This window comes from Primulina tabacum, chromosome 10 (genome assembly GCF_025594145.1).
Source record: "Primulina tabacum isolate GXHZ01 chromosome 10, ASM2559414v2, whole genome shotgun sequence".
NCBI classification, from domain to species: Eukaryota; Viridiplantae; Streptophyta; class Magnoliopsida; order Lamiales; family Gesneriaceae; genus Primulina; species Primulina tabacum.
The window spans coordinates 188,675-214,580 of NC_134559.1; the positions used below are offsets into that span (position 1 = coordinate 188,675).

The 25,906-nt window shown below is 38.7% G+C and overlaps 1 protein-coding gene and 1 long non-coding RNA gene across 2 annotated transcripts; one reads left to right on the plus strand and one right to left on the minus strand.

Annotated features, from left to right (window-relative positions):
• Positions 1 to 9,318: 9,318 nt before the first annotated feature.
• Positions 9,319 to 9,989, minus strand: LOC142504786 (uncharacterized). Its single transcript, XR_012804344.1, has 3 exons — positions 9,814 to 9,989; positions 9,584 to 9,691; positions 9,319 to 9,500 (listed from the first exon to the last, which is right to left on the minus strand). It is a non-coding gene; the product is annotated as an uncharacterized LOC142504786 (long non-coding RNA).
• Positions 9,990 to 24,484: 14,495 nt separating this feature from the next.
• LOC142505939 (uncharacterized) lies at positions 24,485 to 25,228 on the plus strand. The gene has a single exon (XM_075619085.1). It carries the CDS (start codon positions 24,485 to 24,487, stop codon positions 25,226 to 25,228), a length of 744 nt encoding a protein of 247 aa, XP_075475200.1.
• The last annotated feature ends 678 nt before the right edge of the window (positions 25,229 to 25,906 follow it).

Sequence of the window (25,906 nt, forward strand, 5' to 3'; positions counted from 1 at the left end):
ACCGGAGATGGCTAATGAATGGAAATTCTACGGTAAAGGTTTCAGATCTCGGATTCCTTTGATATCGGTATTATCTATGATGCTATTATTACAGAAAGGAGCAGAAGGATTCCTGGTATACTCAATAGATGTACTGAAAACGAGCCCTTCATTGGCAAATTTGCAAGTGGTGTGTGAATTTGCTGACGTTTTTCCGGGTGAGATTCCAGGACTGCCTCCAGCCTGAGAGATAGATTTTAGCAATGATCTCATACCAGGTACTGTTCCTATATCCAGAGCTCCGTACAGAATGGCACCAATTGAACTGAAAGAATTAAAGACTCAGTTGGAAGATCTTCTGGCCAAGGGATACATCAGACCGAGTGTTTCTCCTTGGAGCGCTCCAGTACTGTTTGTACGAAAGAAATATGGGTAAATGAGACTTTGCATTGATTATCGTCAACTGAACAAGGCGACGGTGAAGAACAAATACCCTTTGCCTCGGATAGATGATTTATTTGATCAGTTGCACGGTTCTTCTGTCTATTCCAAGATCGATCTGAGATCTGGATATCATCAGCTGCGAGTCAGAGATTCTGACATATCGAAGACAGCGTTCAGAACCAGGTATGGACATTATGAGTTTATTGTCTTGCCGTTCGGTTTGAAGAATGCTCCAGCTGTATTTATGGGTCTGAGGAACCGTGTGTTCAGAGGTATCTCGATGATTTCGTGATTATTTTTATTGATGATATTTTGATATATTCAAAGAATATGACTGATCATGCTGAACAATTAAGAATTGTGTTGCTAATTTTGAGGGCTGAGAAATTGTATGCAAAACTGTCGAAATGTGAATTCTGGTTGAGACAGATTGTATTTCTGGGTCATATCATATCTGAAGATGGTATATCAGTGGATCCCAGCAAGGTTGAAGCCATGATTTCGTGGCCGAGACCGACATCCGTACCAGAGATCCGCAGTTTTATGGGTTTGGCAGGATACTATCGACGATTCATTAAAGATTTCTCCAGTATTGCTAAACCGATTACACAGTTGACTCAAAAGAATGTTCCGTTTGTTTGGTCTAAAGAATGTGAGTCCACTTTTCTTGAATTGAAGAAGAGGTTGACCAGTGCTCCGGTGTTGACTATTCCGTCAGGTACTGGTGATTTTGTCGTATATTGTGATGCTTCTCACAGAGGATTGGGTTGTGTTTTGATGCAACGAGGTCATGTTATCGCTTATGCCTCACGACAACTGAAGACACACGAGACTCGCTACCCAATTCATGATATTGAATTGGCGGCCATTATTTTTGCATTGAAGATATGGCGACACTATTTATACGGTGAGAAGTTCGAGATTTATTCTGATCATAAAAACCTTAAATATCTGTTTTCACAGTTTGAGTTTAATATGAGACAGCAAAGATGGCTTGATTTATTGAAAGATTTTGATTGGGAAATCAAATACTATCCAGGAAAGTCCAATGCCGCAGCGAATGCATTAAGTCGTAAGGTATGTTCTTTATCCTTATCGACTATTGGCGTTTTGAATTTGATAGAAGATTGCTGTTTGTCTGGGATAGTATTTGAGACAGATCGTAGACCATTGCAATTATATGTTGTTCAAGTCGAACCAGAGCTGATTTGGAAAATTAAAGAAGCACAGAAAATGATCAGAATATTCAGAAGTCGATTGAGATGGTAAGATTAGGGCATCAATCTGAATACCAGGTTCGTGATCTGGTGTTATATGTGAATAACCGTCTTGTGGTGCATGATATTTAAGACTTGAAGGAACAGATTTTGACAGAATCGCACTGTAGTCGGTTTAGTATTCATCCTGGTGGCAGAAAGATGTACAATGATCTGAAGAAACATTTTTGGTGGAAACAGATGAAGTCAGACATTGCAGAGTTTGTGTCTAGATGTTTGAATTGCCAACAGGTTAAAGCAGAAAGGAAGAAACCCGGGGGTTTACTACAGAGTTTATCCATCCCTGAATGGAAATGAGATCACATTTCCATGGATTTCGTTACGAAACTACCACGTTCTTCCCGAGGCTGTGATGCGATTTGGGTTGTGATTGAATGATTGACCAAATGAGCATGCTTTATTCCGTACAGAATGACGTACAAATATGATCAAATGCAGAAATCTATGTCCGAGAGGTAGTTCGATTGCATGGTGTGCCGAAGTCTATCGTATCAGATCATGATCCGCGATTTACTTCACATGTTTGGCACAGTTTACATGAGGCTCTAGGTACGAAGTTACATCTGAGTACCGCATACCATCCACAGACCGACGGACAGTCAGAGCGGACTATCCAGACACTAGAGGATATGCTTAGAGCTGTAGTGCTAGATTTTGGCACTAGGTGGCAAGATTCATTACCTCTTTGTGAATTCTCGTACAACAATAGCTATTAGAAGAGCATAGAGATGGCACCATTTGAAGCGTTGTACGGCAAGAATTGCAAATCTCCTCTGTATTGGGATGATATATCCGAGGTACCTGATATTGGGCCTGATATGATTCGAGATATGACGGAAAAAGTGAAACTGATTCAGCAGAGAATGAAGACGGCGCAAGATAGACAGGCCAAATATGCCAATCTTTGACGTAGACCATTGGTATTTGAGGCAGGAAACCGAGTATTCTTAAGGATTTCACCTTTCAGAGGAGTTGTCAGATTTGGCAAGAAATGGAAGTTATTTCCACGATATATTGGGCCGTAAGAGATTCTCGAGAAGATAGGAGATCGTGCCTATCGACTTGCATTACCACCTTCTTTATCTAGGATACATGATGTCTTTCATGTATCTGTACTGAGGAAATATCTTCCCGATGCTTCACATGTTATTCAGCCAGACGAGGCAGAACTTGATGAGACACTGAGTTACTTCGAGAAGCCGATTCAGATTCTCGATTGTAAAGAAAAGCAGCTCAACACGAAGACTATTCCGTTAGTGAAAGTTCAGTGGAATCGTCATGGCACTGAAGAAGCTACATGGGAAACCGAGTTAGACATGAGACAGAGATTTCCCGAGTTATTTCACTGATGTGAGTATTCTTATTTAGCTTCTATTCTCCATTCCTTATTGTATTTGATTTGATATCTGATTTGATTGCCAGTTATTTCGGGGACGAAATCAGATCTAAGAGGGGTAGAAATGTAATGCCCGGGATTTTGTTATTGTAATCGGAAATGATTTGTTGATAATTGATGTGACTATAGACGGAACGGATCAGACCGGAAAAGCCAGAAAGAAGTATTGAATTATGTACGAGGATGAGCCTCGCGCATATGCGTGACCCAGCCGGGCGCATATGCGCGAGGTAGGCAGAGAACCTCGCGCATATGCGTGACATGGACCGCGCATGTGCGCGAGGATGGCAGAGAGTTGTGAAGAACCTCGCGCATATGCGCCGAGTGAGGGCGCGCATATGCGCGAGATGCCATGAGGATGACGCGCCGAGACATAGTGTCTCGCGCATATCTGCCGAGGATAGTCGCGCATATGCGCGAGACGTGCTGAATGAAAAATGAGCCATGTGTCTTTGCCATGCATTGATATGGGTACACCTCTTCATTTCTCTACCATTTCTCAGCTGAAGAACGAAATTCCATGAAGGAAACATCCTCAAGCTCCAAGGTATATTAGAAACTTGGTTGTGCAACATCTACTCATCCGAATTGTGATCCGAGCTTAGATTCTTGATCCTTTCGTTACTAGCTTTAAGAAGATGTAAGTTTTATTATGTTCTTGCTTGATTTGGAAATATCATGTTGGGGAAATCAGATTTTGAGCTATAGGATGTGTTCTTGATATGTTGAGATAAGTAGAATTTAAATCGGATCGAAGAAATGTTATCGTATGCGATTGTTATTGATTTTCCAGCTTATATGGCATGAGTTGTACAGAATTTTGGGGTTAGGATATGCATATGATTATTGTTATGAATTGGGTTTATTGATCTTACGATGTTTAAGTTGTCGGTATACAAAGACTACGCCGTGATGTCGTCGAAATATATATCGAGATTTCGTAGTGAACGTTACACATCTTATTTGATTTGTACGTTGACATAGTGTGTATCAAACATGTTATTTCAGATTGGTATTGAAGGTTTCGAAGATTGAGATTGATTTCATCCAACCAAACATCGAGAAAAAAAGGTATAAATCAATGTTGAACCGGGAGATACGACTCGAGTCAGATTGGACTGGAGTTTCCCTAAACCACATACTAGATTGTTTATGCTTTGATGTGTTATACTTTGTCTAATGAGTATAGAAATGCACTTGAGATAGATGAGTCATTGGCAGAGGTGCCAAGTTACTAGATGTTCGGTGGTATCGATGTCCGTAGGAGAAGATTGACTCCTATTATAGATATTCGATACAGAGAGGACCGAAGTCTAGGAATAAGACGTACCGCCACCCGGATTGGGAGAGTATGTGGGAGATTTGTTACGTCTTATTCACACCGGGATCCCTAGACTTAGATGTGAGTCGAGTCAAAGAGTTTTATCTGTATTCACTATTGTGTCATAAATTATGATTCATGTTCTTTGATACATGGTTTATGCTTTTGTATATGATTTTATGCATTGCATGTATACATGTTTTATACTTGGATTTATTCTCACCGGAGTTTCCGGCTGTTGTCGTGTTTGTGTGTGTGCATGGCAATAGGTGGGACATGATCAGTACCGAGAAGAGCTTGAACGAGTGATGATTAGCGTGGTGATCCGGGCTTAGATATGAAACTGGTGGTTTATTCCTAGACTTGTAGTGAGGAACAACAAACACTAGTTATGTGATTTGTAAATGGGAATAAATTTGTAAGTTGATCATGTGTTGTAGACCTTACATTTGATATTGTATAATAAAGAAACTTAAATTGTTGTATGCTTGTATATATTTTGGCTAGTAATGCTTTGATATATATATAAGAAATTTTTTTTTAAAAGTAGCATACGCAATTGATCCAATTAGTCCCAATGATTAAAGAAAATGAGTTAGCACCCGGGTACCCACATTACACATCTAGTGGGGTGCTCGATTTTTGCTATTGTAAAATGATTTTAGAAACTTTTGTTGTGCTTCCGGGCATGCGTAACCGATCCCCTTTCATTTTGTTGAGGCCGGCTACATACGATGCTGACACTGCCTGTGCTTTTCAGGCAGAGCTGGCCCTCAGAGATATTGATGCAGAGATGCAGCGGAAGAAACATCAGGCCCAATAGAGCTCGCAGCCACAGAAGAAACAGTTCACCAGGTCACCCAGGCATCAGGGCAACAGAAGCCCCAAAGTCCATTCAAGAGGCCTGGACAGCAGAAGCCACCACAGGCTCCAGTTGCTCCTAAGCCAGAGGAGAGACAACTTGCAAGCAGTGCAACCGGTTCCACTATGGTAAGTGTATGTGGGAGACCTTCAAGTGTTTCATTTTCAAGGGAGAGGGCCACAAAGCAGCTGATTTCCCGAGGAACAAGGGCCCCACTACTGACAGAGCCTATGTGATGCATGCCGAGGAGGCGGAGGCTGAGCCAGACTCAACCTTGATTTGATGGAAGGATATATATTATAGGTGTAGCCATGTATGCATTGTTAGATTCCGGAGCTACGTATTCATTTATATCCTAGTCATTTGTCAAGCGACTAGGAATCATACCAGAGGCCATGGATTTGGGCTTCAGAGTTTCGATTCTATTCGGAGATCAGATGTTTAACTCGCAGATAGTGAAGAGTTTGGAGCTTCGATTGCAAAAAAATGCGGTGCAAGCATAATTGATTGTGTTACCATTGCCAAAGTTCGACAATATCTTGGGTATGGACTGGCTTTCTTCAAACGTGCTGCAATAGATTTTGGAAGGAGCTCAGTATCTGTCCAACCGTCGAGTGGGAAGCCATTTATTTTTGAGGCAGCCAGACACCAGCAGATGCTGCACATCATTTCTTTCATATGTGCAAGAAAACTTTTGAGGAGAGGCTGACAAGCATTTCTTGCTAGTATTGTGAAAGTGACAGAGCAAGCCAGTTAGAGGCTAGAGGATGTCGAGGTGGTCAAGGATTTTCCCAGTGTCATCCCGGATGATATTTCAGGAATTCCACCAAACAGAGAGGTGGACTTTTCTATTGAGCTGATGCCGGTACGGTGCCGATTTCTAAGGCACCATATTTTCTAGCACCTGAAAAGATGAAGGAGCTGAAGGATCAAATACATGACTTGCTGGACAAGGATTTCATTCGCTCGAGTTTTTCTCCATGGGGCGCTCTAATACTGTTTGTGAAAAAGAAAGACGGCAGCATGCGGATCTGCATTTATTACAGATAACTGAACAGGGTCACAGTAAAGAACAATTATCCTCTGCCACTAATTGAAGATCTATTTGATCAGCTTCAGGGAGCATCAGTATTTTTGAAGATAGATCTCCGATCAAGATACCACTAACAGAAGGTGAGAGAGTCAGATGTGCACAAGACGGCTTTCAGGACGCGTTATGGGCACAATGAGTTTATGGTGATGCCCTTCTGACTTATGAATGCACCAGCATTCTTCATGAATCTCATGAATCACGTGTTCCAGTCGTATTTGGATCAGTTCGTCATAGTTTTCATAGACGTCATCCTGATCTATTCGAAGATTAGAGAGTAGCACAGTCAGCATTTGAGGACCGTGCTACAGAATTTAAAGGACAGACGATTGTACGCCAAGTTCAGCAATTGTGTGTTCTGGCTAGATTGAGTGGCGTTCTTTGGCACATCATATCTAGAGATGGAGTCGAGGTTGATCCCAGCAAGGTTGTGGCAATGGGCCTAATTTATCTACTTAGTGGGCTTAAGCCTTATTAGTAACTCAATTAAGTATTTATTGTTTTAAACCCCACCCCAAACCCTCAAATCACACACCCCACACTTTCAATTCTCTCAAACTCTTATACACGACACACACATACAATAATTTGAAGAAAAGTTCTAACGTTTCAAGGAGAATTCAGCCTAGAGCTCTTGTCACCGTTCTTCGCAATCGTCAATGAATAATCGTGCGTTAAATACGCAAAGGCACGCATATTTCTTTCCTTCAAAATATCATCAAAACATAATATGTTTTTATGTATGAATTGTATGGGAAAAAAAGTGACACTTTTGTGTATTTTCGTTTTTGTTTATCACATGAAGTTTCAAGCATGGGTTTGATCCAAAAATTTGTTGTTAACATGCATATAGAGGGCTGCCATGATTAGGACATGATCAAGCAAGGTTTTTACACAATTTAGAGTCCTATACACACACCAAACATGCTGCATAATCGAAGGAAACAAGTTGATGTGAAAATGCTGTCATGTGATCTTATGGGCTCGGTTTTGGGACATGTTGGCTCGGCTTGGCTTTGGCTGCGGCCAGGGCTTGGCCAGGGTTAGTGAAGGGTCAAGGGCAGGTTCCTAGCCATGCTAGGGCTCGAGTCGAGAGGGCTGGGAGGAGTCCTAGCAAGCTAGGACTCCCACCCGAGAGCCCAAGGGTAATCGCGCAAGGCTGAGCGGGATGGTAGAGGTTTGATGGCTCGGCCTAGGGGCTTAGTGATGGTCTAGGGTGAGTTCTTAGCGTCCTAAGAAGGTGCACGAGAGGCTGGTCCAGGGTCCGGTTGGGTTGGCTAGGTCCTAGGCGAGTAAACATAGAGTCCATTCTAAGTAGGTCTCGGCCGTGTTCATGAGCTGCTGTTATGCATTCGATTTCAAGCCAGGTGTCTTGTCCGTGGGTTCCAAGGGTCCAGGATGTTTTCTAAGGGGGTTGGTCAGGGTTTGGTCCAGCATGGTTCGAGGGTGGCTCGCGAAAATTGAACCATGGCTCGGGGCTAACTTTTATGGGTCAAGTTAGGGTTTTCCTTTGTTAAATAAATTGAAACACGAATCACGGGGGTTGAGTCATGGTTCACGAGGGCTAAAATAATATAAAAAGTTTAAGTTTTGAATTTAGGAATTTAATATTTAAATTTGGAATTTTTCGGGATTAAAACGCCTTCAAAACGACTAATTACGAATAAATTAAAAAGTCTAGTATTTATGGAAATTTTAATTTAGGCTTAAATAATTATTTGGGACATGTTATAGTCAATTAAATTAAGAAAAAGTCAAAAACGTGAAATTTTACGTCTAGAGGTAAAACGGTTATTTTACATCCGAAAATTAGTAAACGTCATGGCAGTGCTCTGATTGCTGTTTTATATGTTAATATGATTATTTTAAATTTTAATGGATATGTATATGTTAGAATGTTATTTTTAAAACGTTTATGGATTTTTTGATTTAACGTGGCATTTAAAAGACATGTTGCATGCTTGGTTTCAAAAAAAACGTTATATGCATGTTTAAATATTATAAAGTGATGAGAATATGAAATGTTGAAGGAAGTGAAGTAATTGTGACTAATACGATGATATGTTGGAAATATCGTGAGGGTTATGGTCCTAGTGGGAGCCCGACGATCGTGTTTTCTTTGATAAGAATATGTATACGATGATATTTTAATACGTAAGGCCAAAGGCTCAGTTGACCAATGAGAGTGTTGCTGATGTCCCTGCCGCCCAGTATTGTGGTTACATATAGATGGATCCATCGCCCAACACGTAAATGTAGATGAACACGAAAGTCACAATTAACGATATGAATTCAATGAAAAGAAAACAGGAATACGTATATGTTGATGATAATATGTTTATGAATATGTTGATGATGATATGAAAACTTTTATGAAAATGTTCATGTTTTGAAGTTTATGCATGTCATGAAAACGTTATTTTTATGTATAAGTATTTTTCATTGCTGCTTGTGGTTTTATACGTATTATTTGGTATCAAGAGTATGATGTGTTGAATCTTTAGACTCACTAGGTGTGATTGCTGCAGGTGAGTATGATAATAATGTTTAGAGAGGCTTGGATGCCTGATTTTACTAGACTGGAGGTGCACATAACCCGAGGATCCTCGCTTCTACTTTTTCGCACTTATGATATAAGTTTATGATTTACGTTAAAGATTTTAAGACCTTTTATTTATGCTTTGAGAGGTTTAGTATGAGCTATACTTTTCAAATTTATTGATTTTTAGGTTTGGTAAAATTTTTGACAATTTGACTATTTCCTTTGATTTCAAATACTACTTGGTGGTTTTATTTTTAAAATGATGTCAAATTATTTTATATAATTTGTTTAAGGGTCGGCCGAATTATGAGAGTTAGAAAAAAAATTCTAGTACTTTTAAAGCAAAACGAATAGAAGACCTTTCAAATGGACCTCATTTGTTGCACTTCTTGTCGAAGGTTGTGCATCATATTTTGAAGTTGTTTAGTAGTTCCATTTTGTTGCAAAGATGCTCCAACTTTTGAAGGTGTAACTCCAAAGCCCATTCCACGCACTCTACCTCGAATTTCCTTCCCTAATACAAGGCTAATTGCATTATCAGCAATGTTAGTAGTGTTTTGAGATTCAGTGCACATTCTTCTATTTCTTTCTGCAAATAACAAACAAATAATTTTTGAGAAAATAATGATTTTAAGTTGACCAGTTTTTTTATGACATAAATAATTTTATAACCATTTTTTCTCCAACAGCTTCACGACTAGGTTGTCCATTTTTCTTCTTATGGCCTTCCACCCATACTTTTGTTCTTGTAATTGGTATATCAGCAGAACTTGTTTGCTCCTTGAGTATGAGGCATATAGAAATATATGAAAAATTCATTAAGAACATAATTCAAAAAATGTATCATTAAAATTAAAAATAAGAAAACTTTGAAATATGGTATTTCAAATAATAATAATTACCATAATGTGAGCCAAACAGGCATAACCTCTCATGCTCATTGTGTGCTTGTGTCTTTGTTTTCCCCTCATTGCCTTAAATTTTTCACTCTTTTCCTGAAAATAAAAAACATATAACATATTCATATATAATTGATTAGTCACATGATTGCTAAACAATACAGTTGTGTAGCTTTCAAAACAAGCATATATGGTCTCACCTGAAACAAAATAATCCCAAATGATCATAACCAGCACCTTATATCATATTGTATAATCAAGAGAACACTCCTATGTGTGTGTGTGTGTGTCTATATATATATGTGAAATGTTTTTATTAAATAATTAATTTTAATTATTTAAAATATGAGTGAGGCATTTTTATATTTTTGAAAATAAAGATTTTTGAGTTGATTTTATACTCCAGAATGTAATTTTTATCGGTGTTGATTTTTCAACAAAAACACGAGCTTTTTCGGCAACCCGGTTATTAAATTCACAATATTATTACGACAAAACTATTTTAATATTTTAATTAAATTCTAATCAAGCACTAATGGGCCTAATTTGTTAGCTTAATAGGCCTAAGCCTTAATTAGTGAATTAATTAGTATTTAAATATGTAAAGTCACCCCAAACCCCTACACAACACACGCGTCACATCAGAATTGTCTCTCAAACTCCTCAAAGTACACGGTTCACACATACAACAATTTGAAGAAATAAAATTCGAAAGGCAAGAGGAGTTCAAGCCAAGTTTCTTGCCCCGTTCTTCGTAATCCTCAACGAGAATTCGTTCGTTTAATCCCAAAGGAACGCATAATCCTTCCCTTAAAACATCATCACACCATATTATGATTTTATGCATGTTTTGTATGAAAAATCAAGTGGCATGATATTTATTTTCGAAACTACATGTGCATGTGTTCTAAACTTGGATTTTTGATTCCAAATTCATGTTTTAATTGTGGTAAGGAGGCTGCCATGATATAGGTTATGATCAAGCATTGTTTTATATGAGTTCAGAGCCTTAGAATATCACCAAAACGCTGCACATAATCAGAACTCACAAGCTGGAACCAACTTGGGTGTAGGTTGATCGTAGGGCTCGTTTTCCTTGACATGGTGGCTTGGCTTGGTTTGGTTTTACCAGGACTGGGCTAGAGTCTCGTGAAGGGTCTGAGAGGGGGTCCTAGCCATGCTAGGGCTCGAGTTAAGTGGGCTGGGAGGAGTCTTTGCCAACAAGGACTCCTACCCGAGAATCTTCAAGCCATGCGCAGAAGTGCGCAGGCTTCCAGGGGTTAAGGGGCTCGGTTTGTGGTTCAGGGGCTGGGATGGGGTGAGTCTTAAGGGTCCTAGGAAGTTGCATGAGTGGTTGGTTCAAGGGCTGGGCTCACTGGTAGGGTCCTAGTTACTAAAACAAAGAGTCCATGCATTGTAGGAGTACTTCTCGGCTGCAGCACTTGGGGTGTCTAGCTTCGGTTCTGTGGATGGGGTATGGTCCGTGGGTTCCTAGGGTTCTAGGAGAGTGTCCTAAGGGGTTGGTCAGGGTTTGGTCCGACATGGCTCGAGGGTGGCTCGAGAAATTCGAGCCATGGCTCGGAGGTGAAAGATTTAGGTCAAGTAAGGGTTTTAATGAGCAAAATAATCAAAACACGGCTCACGGGGGTCGAGTCGTTGTTCACAAGGGCTAAATTAATATAAAAATACTAAGTTCTGAATTTAAGAATTTTATATTAAAGTTTGAAATTTTTCGAGATTAAAACGCCTTCAAAATGACTAATTATTAATTAATTAAAAAGTCTGGTATTTAAGCTAAACAAAATAATGGTAATTTTAATTTAGGCTTAAATAATTATTTGGGATATGTTAGAGTCAATGAAATTAAGAAAAAGTCAAAAACGAGAAATTTTACATATAGGGGTAAAACAATCATTTACACTAGAAATTAGTAAACGTCATGACAGTGTCCTAAATGCTGTTTTATATGCTAATATGATTATTTTCAATTATTATGGATGTTAATGAATTTTTATATGTTAAATTACGATTTTTAAATGTTTATGATTTTTGTGATTTAATTATGGACATTTAAAAGACATGTAGCATGTTTGGTTTCAAAATAAAACGATATTACGATGCATGTTTTTATTTAGTGATGGAGATACGACATGTTTAAGGACGTGAAGGGATTGTGACTAAATACGATGATATGTTGGAAATATCGTGAGGGTTATGGTCCCAGTGGAAGCCCGATGTCGTGTTTCCTTGGATACGTATACGAATACGAATACGAATACGAATATGTTAATACATTGGCCAAGGCCCAGTTGACTAGTGAGAGTGTCGCTGATGTCCCCGCTGCCTAGTACTGTGGTTTTCTCTAGATGGATCCATCGCCCAATACGATTAAGAATACGAGTCACAATCACGATCTGAATTCAACAAACACGAATATGAATATGAATATGTTAATACAAATAAGAATATATTGATATGAAAATATTCATGAAAATGATTATGTTTAAAGTTTATGCATTATTATGAAAATGTTATTTTAAGTACGAGTATTTTTCACTGTTGTATGTATTACGTATTATTTGTTATCAAGAATATGATGTGTTGAGTCTTTAGACTCACTAGGTGTGATTGATGCAGGTGATATTAATAATTATGATATGGGAGGTCTTGATGGTTGACCTGACTAGAATGAAGGTGCTCACAACCCGAGAACCAGCGCTTCTACTTTCCGTATTTAAGTTTATGAATTACATTAAAGATTTTACGACTATTTATTTATGGTTTTGAGAGATTTTTGAGAGGTTTATTATGGGCTATACTTTTCATAATTATTGCTTTTTAGGTTTGGAAAAACATTGACGATTTTACGATTTAAAATATTTTCCTTTGACTTTGTAATGTTAGTTGATTGTTTATTTTAAAATGGTACAAGGTATTTTCAAAGTATTTATATATATGTAAGAGGAAAAAAAATTCTAGTACTTTTTAAGCAAAACGAATAAGTAGACGTTTCATTATCATTTTCACACCCTTCCATCTTTCCGGTTGAAGATTATTTTTGGAAGATATACATTTGCCATATGAAAAAGTATTCTAGGGCTCTCTTGTTGAATGTGTTAATAGTATAATGCACGCCGTTAACGTCGTGCCGCAAAAAACCAATTTTCTTGAAGTGTCAGCTGGGACGAAACCCAACTACCAGCTGAAATGTTTTATGATTAGGAGCTTAATCATCAGCAGTGTATCACCGCTTCATTCCCATATCAGATCAAGTAGATGATCAATGCGGTTGAACATCAGTTGAGTCCAGTTTGCATCAGCTAGACCAGTTAGCCAACACAGAGATCAAGTCCAAGGCAATTGGCTGTTCTTTTGGCAAAGAAACTCAAGATCGATGCAGCACTCCAAGCGTTCAAGGCAACTATTTATTGGTATATCCAGTTCTTAAATGTATAAACTAACTGATAGTTGATATTGTTTAAAATTTGCTATTGTAGTAGCAATTTCCCTTACGCATGATGGTGTACTTAAATGTATGATACAAAGGATGCACATTTGATTAAATAAACATCATGTTTATCCAGTTAGTTTTCATGTAACTGAACTGCTATCTTAAGATTTGTTGCCTAAAATTGCTTGAATTTTAAAAGAAGCTAAACCTTCATTAAACGCGTAAATGCTTATATTTTTAAGGGAATTTTTAATTCAGTTCTTGAGTGGTAGTTTTTTTCTTTAAAAAGTGCTTTTAAATATTTTATCCCTCGAATCCAATTTTTTTTTCTCTTAAATGTTTTTAAAAGTTTTTTGTTCTCATAAAGGGGCAGAATTATTAAATTTTTATAGTTTAATTTAAAAAATATATGCTTTATTTACTCAAGTTTTGTGATCATCAAAAAGGGGAAAATTGTTGGAACATTTCATGTTCGCAATCTTGATTTTGATATTAAAACTTATTATTTAGTTTGTCATAAATTTACCTAAGTGCTTAGAAAGTGACCGAGCCAAAACTGAAGCTATCGATACGCAAATTAAAAGTGACAACTGATTGCTCAAACTGAACCAGTCCAACTGAAATATCAAAGACCATGTTAAGTCGATAAGTGATTCAGCAGAAGACTTTCAGAAGACCGATCAACTGATGAAGAGTTCAACTGATGAAGAGCCCAACTGACCAGTTCAAACGAATAAGTTCAGCTGAAGAGCCAACTAATTTCACCAAACCAGTTCAACTAACCAGCTCAGAGCATCAGTTAGGAGCCGACCAGTTTGCAGAACATGACACTACCACAAAAATGACTTTTCGCAGCGCGCAAATTTCTTTTCCGATGTGCACATGCGCGCCGCGGATACTTATTATCAATGGCGTACATGCGCACGCATTTAATACTATTATTTGAGGCGTGCATTCGAACGCCGTTAATACTATTATTCGTGGCGCACACATGCACGCCCCGAATACTATTATCGATAGCGCGATAATATTATCTGCAGCGTGCAATGTAAGCGTTAATATTTTATATTCTCAACATGCAAACAAATTCTGCATCGTTCGTTTGCAAGACGAAAAAATCAAATTCGTTAAAAAAATCAATCGAATAAACAAAAACGATAAACCAAAATTTTACACAATATTTAGTGCAACTTTAAGTTTAATTAACACAAAATTGATAAAAGTCATTGTTTTTCAGTATATCAAAATAGAAAGTCTGAAAATCCGAAGCAAGATACGGAATCTGTAACAACTAGCTGGTACATATATAACAATGATTAAACTTTCAATACATGCAAATCACTAGAATATTTATCAATCACACAATATTATAAATTTAGATAAACATTCTATCGTGCTTCCTATCGCGTCCTCGAGAAACTTCAATTTTGATACCAGTTCCAGGATTGGCACAATCACATTTAAAAACAGGCACTTTCAAATAATAGTAGTCTAGCAAAACAATATCTCGTATAACCCCATAGCATGATTGTCTTCCTACTTTATGTGAATTGTCATTAACGTTAGATTGACAAACAGTATCAGCTTCAATTGAAACACCACTATCTTGTGTCGACCTTCCAACATCAATTGTGTGGAACCGATGTCAATTTACAATATATCTCGTATAAGATGTAACATGCTTTTTTGGACCATGTGATAGCCATTGAATTCGTTCTGAAGAGTTAACATGATCCTGTTTTTATAACCATTCAGCAAATGTTTCCATATGTTTCTTTTGTAACAACGTTTCATTACTTAAGAAACGATGATCTGTTTGTAAGCTCGTCAATGTGCATCCTAATTAAAATAATTGAATGAAGATGTTAGAATACACAAGATATGTAATAAATCAAGACTAACAGTATGGAACTAACTACACTCACTGTAAGTAAGGTTCAACTTCTGCAGTGTTGAACAACACATATCGATGTGCAGCTTGTAACACAATATCCTCTAAAATCTTTTCTTTTCCTTTAGAAATTGGTCGACCTTCTAATAATCCATCTTCCAAATCATCGTTCCTATTAGAACGAACACCAATACTAGAAGCATTTTTTATATAAGCACTACAAAATACCATTCGTTCTTCTGCGAGGTAACACTTAGCTATACAACCTTCTGGTCTTGCCCGGTTCTTCACATACCCTTTTAGTATTTTCATAAATCTAAATCACAAAGCAAAATTCACATGAAAGAATTCTTGATTGCAAAATATAAAATTTGTCAAAAAGATTAATGATTACTTAATACCTTTCAAATGGATACATCCAACGGAATTGGATTGGCCCACACAAGCGAGCTTCTCTTGCTAAATGAATTGTCAAGTGAACTGAGATGGTAAAGAAAGAGGGAGGAAAATACCTTTCCGACATGCATAGAATTTCAGCAATATTCTCCTCGATTTGTTCTAAACGGATCCTATCTAATACTCTTTGAAATAATTCATTGTAAAATGCACCCAACAGAAATATAGTATTGCGTGAACCTTTCGGTAGAAGATCTCTCAATGCTACTGATAGCAATTGTTGCATAAGAACATGACAATCATGAGATTTCAGCCCAATAAGCTTACGCTCTTCTACAGAAACACAGTTACCAATATTTGAGCTATATCCATCGGGTAACTTTATTTTCTTTAACCTAGAGCAAAATACATCCATTTTTTTAGACAGTGTGTACGGGGAAGCAGGTAAATGATATTTATTTTCTCTTATTTCTTCAGGATGTAATTCTTGTCTAATTTTTAAGTGTACCAAATCTTTGCTAGCATTCACACATTTTTTGGATTTTTTCTTCAGGTTTAACAATGTGCCTATGATATTCTCGCAGACATTCTTTCAACATGCATCACATCTAAGTTATGACGTAGCAGGAGGCCCTAAAGATAACCATAAATAAGTTTTATAGTGTTAGTTCAGAATATTTCTAACAATTTAGGAACAAAAAATAAAAAAATTTGCACAAGCTAATGAATAGAGTGCAAAATAACTTACACTCCAATATGGCAAATCGAAAAAAATTGACTTTTTCTTCAACCTTTGAACTGATTTTTGTACCTCTTTTGAACTATCCTGCTTCTTCCTCTTTTTCCTCAAAGTGTTGACAGTCTCACCTTTTTGCTTTTTACCCCGTCATTTTCAATATCTTTCAATGCATCGGTAATTTCTAACCCATTCAATGGTCTAGGTTTCCCTTTAATCTCTTTTTTCCCATTAAACCACTTCTTTTTCTGACGAAATGGATGATTAGGAGAAAGAAATCTCATGTGGCCTAAGTACGCAAACTTTCTACTATACATAAGCCGCATAGAACATATGTCTTCACCACATATTGGGCAACCGAGTTTTCTTTTTGTGGCACATCCAGCTAGGTTTCCATAAGCTCGAAAATCATTGACTGTCCACATCAAAATAGCCTTGAGATTGAACATTGAATTGTTAAATGCATCATACGCCTCCACACCGGTGTCCCACAACTCCTTCAAATCCTCCACCATGGGTTCCAAGTATACTTCTATATCATTTCCCGGTTTCTTCGAACATGGAATCAGTAATGTCAGCATAAGATTTTCCCTAGTCAAGCACAACAATGGAGGAAGGTTATAATTGACCAGAATAACTGGCCAGCAACTATATCTGGAACTAAGGTCACCAAAAGGGTTGAATCCATCAGTTGCAAGACCAAGGCGGAGATTTCTAGGATCTGATGCAAAATCAGGCCACTTATGATCTATTGTATCCCATGCTACTGAATCAACTGGATGACGCATCATATGATCTTGACTTTTGTGTTTATAGTGCCAAATCAATTCTTCAGCCTTTTCTTTTGATTTAAACATCCTTTTCAGTCTTGGTATCACTGGAAAATACCGTAGGACCTTTTGAGGAACTCCTTTACAAACTTTGGTGGTGAATTTGTCTATCTTCCATCTTGAGGATCCACACTTTGGACACGAGTCCAGATCTTGAAGCTCCTTTCTAAATAGATAACAATCATTTGGGCAAGCATGAATATTCTCATATCTTAAATCAATTGGTTTCAACAACTTTCTCATCGTGTAAAAAGTTTCTGGTAGTGTGTTGTTTTCTGGAATAATGTCACCTAAAATCATAAGGAGCTCATTGAAACTATTGTCTGTGTGACCATTAGTACACTTGTAATTGTATAGTGTGACGACTGCCGACAACCTTGTGTAAGATGTACAACGAGGGAAGAGAGGAGTTTCAGCATCTTTTAATAAATCATCAAACTCATAATCCTTTGCCTCAGATATAGTGTGTCCAACCTCTTCTTCCGACAAAAAAACATCCTTACATAAGTGATATGCCTCTCTACTTTCATCCTCTTTCTAAACTCCTCTTGAACTGCCATCAGCTTGAGATTGTGAGTTATAAGTTTTACCATGGAAGACCCAAATAGTGTAAGAAGGATAGAACCCCTTAATAATTAAGTGGTCTTAAACTTGGTCAAATTTCATATACTTCTTACTTGTACAACAGTTTCAGCATCTTTTAATAAATCATCAAACTCATAATCATTTGCCTCAGATATAGTGTGTCCAACCTCTTCTTCCGACAAAAAAACATCCTTACATAAGTGATATGCCTCTCTACTTTCATCCTCTTTCTGAACTCCTCTTGAACTGCCATCAGCTTGAGATTGTGAGTTATAAGTTTAACCATGGAAGACCCAAATAGTGTAAGAAGGATAGAACCCCTTAATAATTAAGCGGTCTTAAACTTGGTCAAATTTCATATACTTCTTACTTGTACAACGCTTGCAAGGACATAAGATTACTTCACGTGTTTTTGCATAGTTCCTAGCTTGTGCTATAAATTTTTTTACCCCTTCTTCATACTCGGGTACAAGCCTAAAAGGCAGATGCATCCATTCCTTATATATCTCGTGAACAAACCTTTTTCATTTGTATGATAATTATGAGATTAAAACGAATCAGATTCATCATCAAATGGGAAGAACAGCAATACTTATTTCACAACAAAACAATGTTGATAGAAATTTTATACAATTCTAGAAGTCAGAAGACATAACATTGTGCTTTGTTAATAATTTGGATCTCATTTGTTTCTCTACTGGAAGATGGAGTGAAAGTTAGCCTCTGAAGTAGTTTATTTATCGGTTACATATGTTTTTCCCCCAAAATCGCACCTTTCCCACAAATATTCCCAGAAAATTCTCGGATACTAGCTGTACATGTTATAACCCAACAATGCATCAATATTATGCTACTAACGCAAAGAAAACCAATTAAATCGGATTGAGAAAAAACTCGAATCCGGACAGCTTGTATACCTGAAATATAAACTGGAATTCAAGCTAAAATGCTCCAAGAATCGAAGTAGAACGGGCAGTGGTGGTCTCAATATGGGGCAAAAGGTTGTATCTCGCAGGAAAACTCGCCGGAATCGTGATTGGACAGAGCTAAAAGTGGCTGGAAATCGCAGGGATAACAGGGAAAACATTAGGGCTTCGACTCCTCAACAACAAACCACTAAATAACAAAGAAATTGAGAGACAGACTCACCAAAAATGGAGGAAAAACTCGCGTACGGAAAAAGACAGAAACAAGGCTCCCACTCGAGCTAGTTCTTCCAATCTGAGGCAGGAAAGGAGGTGCAAGGTTAGGGGAACAAGGTTGCTGGCTACTGCGCTCCGATCTCCGGTGGCCGGATAGCACGTAGCGGTGGTTGGAGTCGGGACGCAGAACACTGACGGGAGTAGGGGAAGGGTTAAGATATGGGGATTTGGGTTTTCACTCGCTCTCTCGTATTGTGTTGTGTAATACCAGTATAATTGAATAGGTTTTTAAAAGATCACATTTAACCTCAGGCTGTCGTTTGTATAATTTATTAACAGCACACATAAATGCACGCTGCGGATATTACTATCCGCAGATTTCTTTAAAGTGCAACAATATTAATAGCGCACATATGGTGCACGCCGTTAAAAGTAATATTCGCAGCGTGCTTTTAATTCACGCTATTGATGACGTGCTGCGGAAAATCATTTTTCTTGTAGTGTGAAAAGCTTATCTAAGTGGAATTCAGCTATGCACAAGGGTATAAAATCAACTGTACAATCAAATGACAATAATGAACGTTGCAGCAGAGCTTAAAGACAATACTTTCCAGAATAATTGTCAAAAAGGACAAAACACAAATATCGAGGAGCAGATTCAATTTGCAACGAACACATTTGATGAGTCTTGGTGTAGAGCCCAAAATCAGTACACATAAAACCCATGCATTTAGTTAACTGTTAAATTATTTAATAGAGTTTAAAATGATTTTTTTATGCATGATTTATGAAATTACATTATTTTAAATTATTTATGTTTATGTGATGCTCGTTAAATGTTTTATTGAGTTTCATGTTTCAGACGATTATTCGATGCGAGATCGAGAAAAAGAGACCGACGACGATTTTTAGGAATTTTAAAATGTGGTATTTTATTTTAAGTTAGAAAAGGGTATTTTAAATGAATTATTAAATTTTTAGCATTTTTAAATCCAAAATTTATTTATTTAGTGATTTAGGAATTTAAAACCTTTAAAATTTATCAATGTTGTGTTTTAAATTTCAATTTAGGATTTGTTCATAAAGTATAGGTGGGTTAATTAAGCAATTTATTCCCCCTAATTAACCCAAACACATGCACACACACACTCACACACACAATTACACGACACACAACACACACACACATTTTCATTTCATATTCAGTATTTTTTTGTAACGTATACCGTTTAAAAGTGTGGAAATATTTTTTTTAAAAGCTCGCAATTACAAAATAACATTTAAAATAATCGTATTTATTTTCCAACAAGAATAACGCAGTTTAAAAATAACTAACATCATCCAAAACCCACGTAAACGTAAACGTGTAAAAATCGTAATATTATCAACATATAAAAATGTGCAACTCCTCTCAAAACACGTGGATCAATATGCTGAAAAATAATGGTCCTCGGGTCGTGTCACCGCATATACCGCCTGTTTACTCAGTCTTCGGCACCTCCGGTCCCCTGATCAAAATGCTCACCTGCATCACACGCGCCTAGTGAGTCTAAAGACTCAACACACTTGTACCAGTAATAACAAGTACATATACGTAGCACACAACAGTGAAAACTAGCATAATCAACATACATTTCATGAGCTTAAAAACATGAACATAAGCGTGTCGTGTAAAATCGTAACGTGTCATAACATGTCTCATCATGTTATCATATCGTATTCGTAATCGTGACCTGTCAAAATATGGTAATAGCATGTATCATTGTATCAGCATATACGTGTTAAAATCTTAAGTTGAATTGCGTTCATTAGCTGTGACTTTCGTACCATATGTCATCATGTCAGTCGATTGATCCATCTACGTATAATCGCGGTACCCGGCGGCGAGGATCATCAGCGACGGCATTACCCGCCCACTGAGTCCGGGCCTTACATGTCATCGTGTCATCGTGTTAGTCCCAACTAAATCCCTTTCTTCAAAATGTGTCATCATATTCATCACTTAATAAAAGCATGCATATACGTAATTTTTCCTTTAAACCAAGCATGCATCGTATTTAACATAATTGCGTAAAAATCGTAAACATAATGCATAAACATTTAAAATATCATAATTTTGTGCTCAGGGCGCTGCCAAGACCAAAATCTCACCCCGGGTGCAAAATGACCATTTTGCCCTTGGAAACCCAAAAATTATCGTTTTACCCCTGGACCTCTAAAATTGACCCGAAGCTTACCAAACTCCTTAAAATATCCCGAAACATATTTATAAGCATTTCTAGACCTAAACTTGAACTCATTTCATAACTTAACCGAATTGTTTTAAAACTTGTACCGAGATACCCGTTTTAACCCGAATCGACTCGAAACTTAATCAAATTCTTCCCAACTTTCTACCATACTTAAAAACACTTAAAAGGTCCTAACAACCCCAAAACTAAGCCGCCCCTAAATCCCTCAGCCAGAACCTACAAGGCGCTGGACCCATCTTCCTTCCCACACCCGACACTCCCATGCGCATCATAATCTCATTTTCTTTCCCACCTCAAAACCACTCGGACCAGCCTCTGTCCAGCTTACCGTAGTCACCATATGACTCCTCTGAACTCAAAGAAAACAAGACTCCAGCCCCATGCAGCCTCACAAGACTCGCACGCCCCGAACCCGCGGAGAAGCACCCTCTTGACTCCTTGCTCTCCACCCGATTGATCACACTTCTGGATGGTTCCAGCAAGTTTCGAACCTCTCCAGGCCCTGTCTCAGACCCACAGGGTCTGGTCTAAGGCTCGGCTAGGCCCTTGTACTGTGGGCTGGCCCCTGTACGCTAATAACCCAAGAACCGAGCCATCCTAAATCAAACTCTCCCCTCGTAAGGATAGATCGCGGCTACAGCATGCATGAAAGCACCTAAAAACCTTCACACAGACCCCTAACAACAAGATTATGACAGCCCACTTGCACAAAACAAGAAGAAACGTGAGTTGGGAAAACATATGCAAAGATTTGAACAAGTCATATTTTGGATCGAGGTTTCTTTGCACAAAAACACACATATCAGCAATTATTCGACGTGTATGATGCAGAAATGAAAGGGAGAGGCATGCCTTGATGATTGATGAACCACACTAGCGGAGGGAGACACTGGGAGAGCTTCTAATGCAAAGAATGGAGGTGGCCGATGGTTTTATTTTGAGCTGCTGTTGAGAAAACCGAGAGTGACAGCAGCTGGGGGAGGGTGTCGGCTAAGAGGAATGATTAGGGTTAGGTTAATGGGGAAAAATATACTAATTAAATGGGTCTTCACTCTCAAGAGGAGGAAGACATTCTTGAACGAAGCACAAAGAAATCAAAGCAATCCATAGAAAACCAAATGCATGGAATCGAAATAGACGTGATAAAGGGCAATTGCCCCCCAACTAACCACATGGAGACCAATGGGAAACCTCTGTCAAATCCACATGGAATCAGAAACTCATTCAAGGACACTCTATTGGGCAAGGATACAAATGCAAACACAACCATATACCCGGACGAGGAAGGAATAATCTCAGATGATGAATATGAAGAAAGTGAAGAATGGACTGATGAAGATGGATGCCCGCAGATCAGACTAACAAGGGACGAAAAGGCAAGATTACGTAGGCCATGGCGTCAAACCTTGATAGTGAAAGTGCTGGGAAGAACTATGGGATACAACTACATGTTCAGACATATCAAAACTCTATGGCAACCCAAGGCTATGATTGAGATGGTAGCCATTGAGAATGACTACTACATAGTCAAGTTTGAATCGGTCGATGACTATGAGCATGCAAAATATGAAGGACCATGGATGATAATGGACCACTACTTGATCACAAAGGAATGGACTCCTAATTTCAACCCGCTCATGGAAAACACTGAGAAACTGCTGGCATGGGTCCGCTTTCCATGCCTACCAATCGAGTACTACGACAAGAAGTTTCTAATGAAAATTGGCCGTAATATCGGTAGGCCGATCAAAATCGATCAAGCCACGAGTCTAATTCAAGAGGCAAGTTTGCAAGAATATGTATCGAGGTAGATATAACCAAGCCACTCTTGGCTAAATTCAAGATCCAGAGAAGAATAATTAGAATTGAATATGAGGGCCTGCATCTGATTTGTTTCCATTGTGGAACTCATGGTCACAACAAAGAGCAATGCCCGAGCTTAAAAGTCGTATGAGAACATGATACACCACCGGAGAAAGAAAGGACAGAGGACAGCGAGAACCAGATTGGGAAAGTTACCCATCCAGCGGAATTCAAGGACAAATTTGGGTCGTGGATGATTGTATCACGCAATAATCGGAGGGCTGAGAATGGCAAGGATATGAGCAACCCGAAATTTGGGACCAATGACAGAAGAAAAGAAGGCAGGGATTTGGGGGGCAATAATTACCAAAAAAAGAACTCCAGATACGAAAACTTGGCAATGGAAGAGGACACCAATAAGGAACCATATATGGATGACCCTGAATTATTTTATGAAGGCCCGAGTAACCATAGAATAGGAGCTGGCAGAGGTAGAAGGCCCAATGTACAAGTTAATTACAAGGAGCTAGAGACCACTGGAACTGAAAGAGGCCGCATGAATGCAATGAATAACCAGCCACAACACAGGGATATGAGCAGAGGACGACAACATGGACAAGATAGATCCCGACAAGCGGCTGCGGAAGAGGAACATGTGGTTATCCGTGGATCACAAGGAGGGACAATTATAGAACGACAGGTGGTAAGAAATACAATAATGGAATATGACATGAATACTGATAATCTCTTCAAGATTGTTGGAGTTGGAGAACATCATCAAGATCCACCATCACATTACGAAGGAAGAGATGCGATAATGGATGATGAAATAACGCACGGGGAGGAAGAAATGGTCAAGGAGACACCATGGGGTGAACTCCCTAGCCAATTATAGACAAAGAAAATGGATGATACAGGGGCTCTCGCCTCACTTCGAGGAGCACTCATATTTCTAACTCTTTATGATTATGAATTTATTAATCTGGAATTGTCAGGGTGTAGCGTTGAAAGCTACGAACAGAGTTATTAAAAACATGCGGAAAAGACTTAATCCCACTATTCTAGGACTACTGGAGCCCCGGGTTTCTGGCTCTCACGCAGATGAGATATGTAAGAAGATGGGATTTGAGAATTGGTTGCGAGTTGAAGCCACGGGATTCAGCGGAGGAATTTGGATATTCTGGCAAGATACTATCAACATGGAGGTAGTTCATACTCACCCACAATTCCTCCTGGCTCGGGTCAAGATAGATAATAAAGATCCTTGGTTCTTATCCATTGTGTACGGAAGCCCCAATGCTACACTTCGAAAGAAGTTGTGGCAGGACCTTGACATAGAAAAACTTAACATCCAAGGACCATGGTGCTCTATCAGGGACTATAACTCCGTGATAACAAAAGACGAAGTTGCATCACGCATGAAGACTACAAACCATCGAAGTGGAGACTTTACGGAATGGATATTCAACCAAAAAATGATAGATATGGGATACGAGGGAGCCACACACACATGGACCAGGGACTAAGTTCAGACACATACAGCGGTGCTAGACTGGACAGAGGGTTGTGCAACCTAGAATGGAAGGAGATGTTCCCGGAAGCCAATGTCATTCACCAATCAATCATTCAATCAGATCATGCCCCGTTGCTAATCAAATTGTTCGACAAAAAGCAATTAGGCTGTAAGGGGGGGTTTCGATTTCAGGCAGCATGGCTCACTCATGAGGACTTTCCGAACGTTATCAGGGAGGAATGGGATACTAACGAACCATTGGAAGACAATGTAGTGAAGACGGCCAACGTTCTGCCCATATGGAATAGAACAACATTTGGAGATATCTACAGAAATAAAAGGAGGCTTATAGCAAGAATTGAAGGCATTCAAAAAATCCTGAACATCCGACCAAACAGAGGGCTGATCAAGCTAGAGAAAAGGCTCAGAGATGATCTAGACACAGTGTTACAACAAGAGGAACTCCTATGGTGCCAGAAATCGAGGGAGGAATGGATTATATTAGGGGACAGAAACACAAAATTCTATCATGCCTCCACACTTGCAAGACGCAGCCGAATTAGGATTGGTTCCCTCCAAGATGTTACTGGACAATTGATAGTGGAGGAGGAAGAGACCAAGAAACTTGCACAGAATTACTTTACCTCCCTGTTCCAAGCTACAGATAGTGGTAATCCTCCCCCCCTACAACGCGGTCTTTTTCCAAAGGTGGAAGATCTGAAACTGGAAAAGATACATGCTCCTTTTTCTGCCAATGAAATAAAACAAGCCCTCTTTGATTTGTCATGTAATGCCCGAGGTTTTGATTATTGTAATTGAAAATGATTTGTTGATAATTGAGGTGATTATAGACGGAACGGATCCGACCGGGAAAGACAAAAGAAGAATTAAAGTTATGTGCGAGGAATGAGTGTCGCGCATATGCGCGACCAAGCCGGGCGCATATGCGCGGAGTAGGCAGAGAACCTCGCGCATATGCACGACCAGGATGCACGCATATGCGCGGATATGGCAGAGGACCACGCGCATATGCACGACCAGGATGCACGCATATGCGCGGATATGGCAGAGGACCTCGCGCATATGCGCGGCGATGGTGCGAGCATATGCGCGAGCTGCTGTGATGGATACGCGCCGAGACAGAATGTCTCGCGCATATGCGCCGAGGAAGGTCGCGCATATGCGCGAGACGTGCTGCATAAAGAGGAAGCCACTTGCCCTTAACCATGCATTGATATATATATATATATATATATAATGTTTCATTCCTTCACAACTCAGTAAGGGGAAACGAGAAAGACTTCAGGGGAAAGCTTCCATTCTTAAAATCATAGATTGTGATTTACGAAAGATCCATCCGTCTGATTTTTAATCCGAATTCAGTACTGTGTTCCTATCGACGAGAGCTTCAACTGGACGTAAGTTCTTATGTTTTGATATGAGTTGAAAATCTGATATGAGAGGAATCATGATATGACTATTATTATGTGTTCCTGA

Coding starts and splice junctions, on each gene's coding strand:
- LOC142505939 (XM_075619085.1), top strand. CDS start 24,485: ATGTTCCCGGAAGCCAATGTCATTCACCAATCAATCATTCAATCAGAT.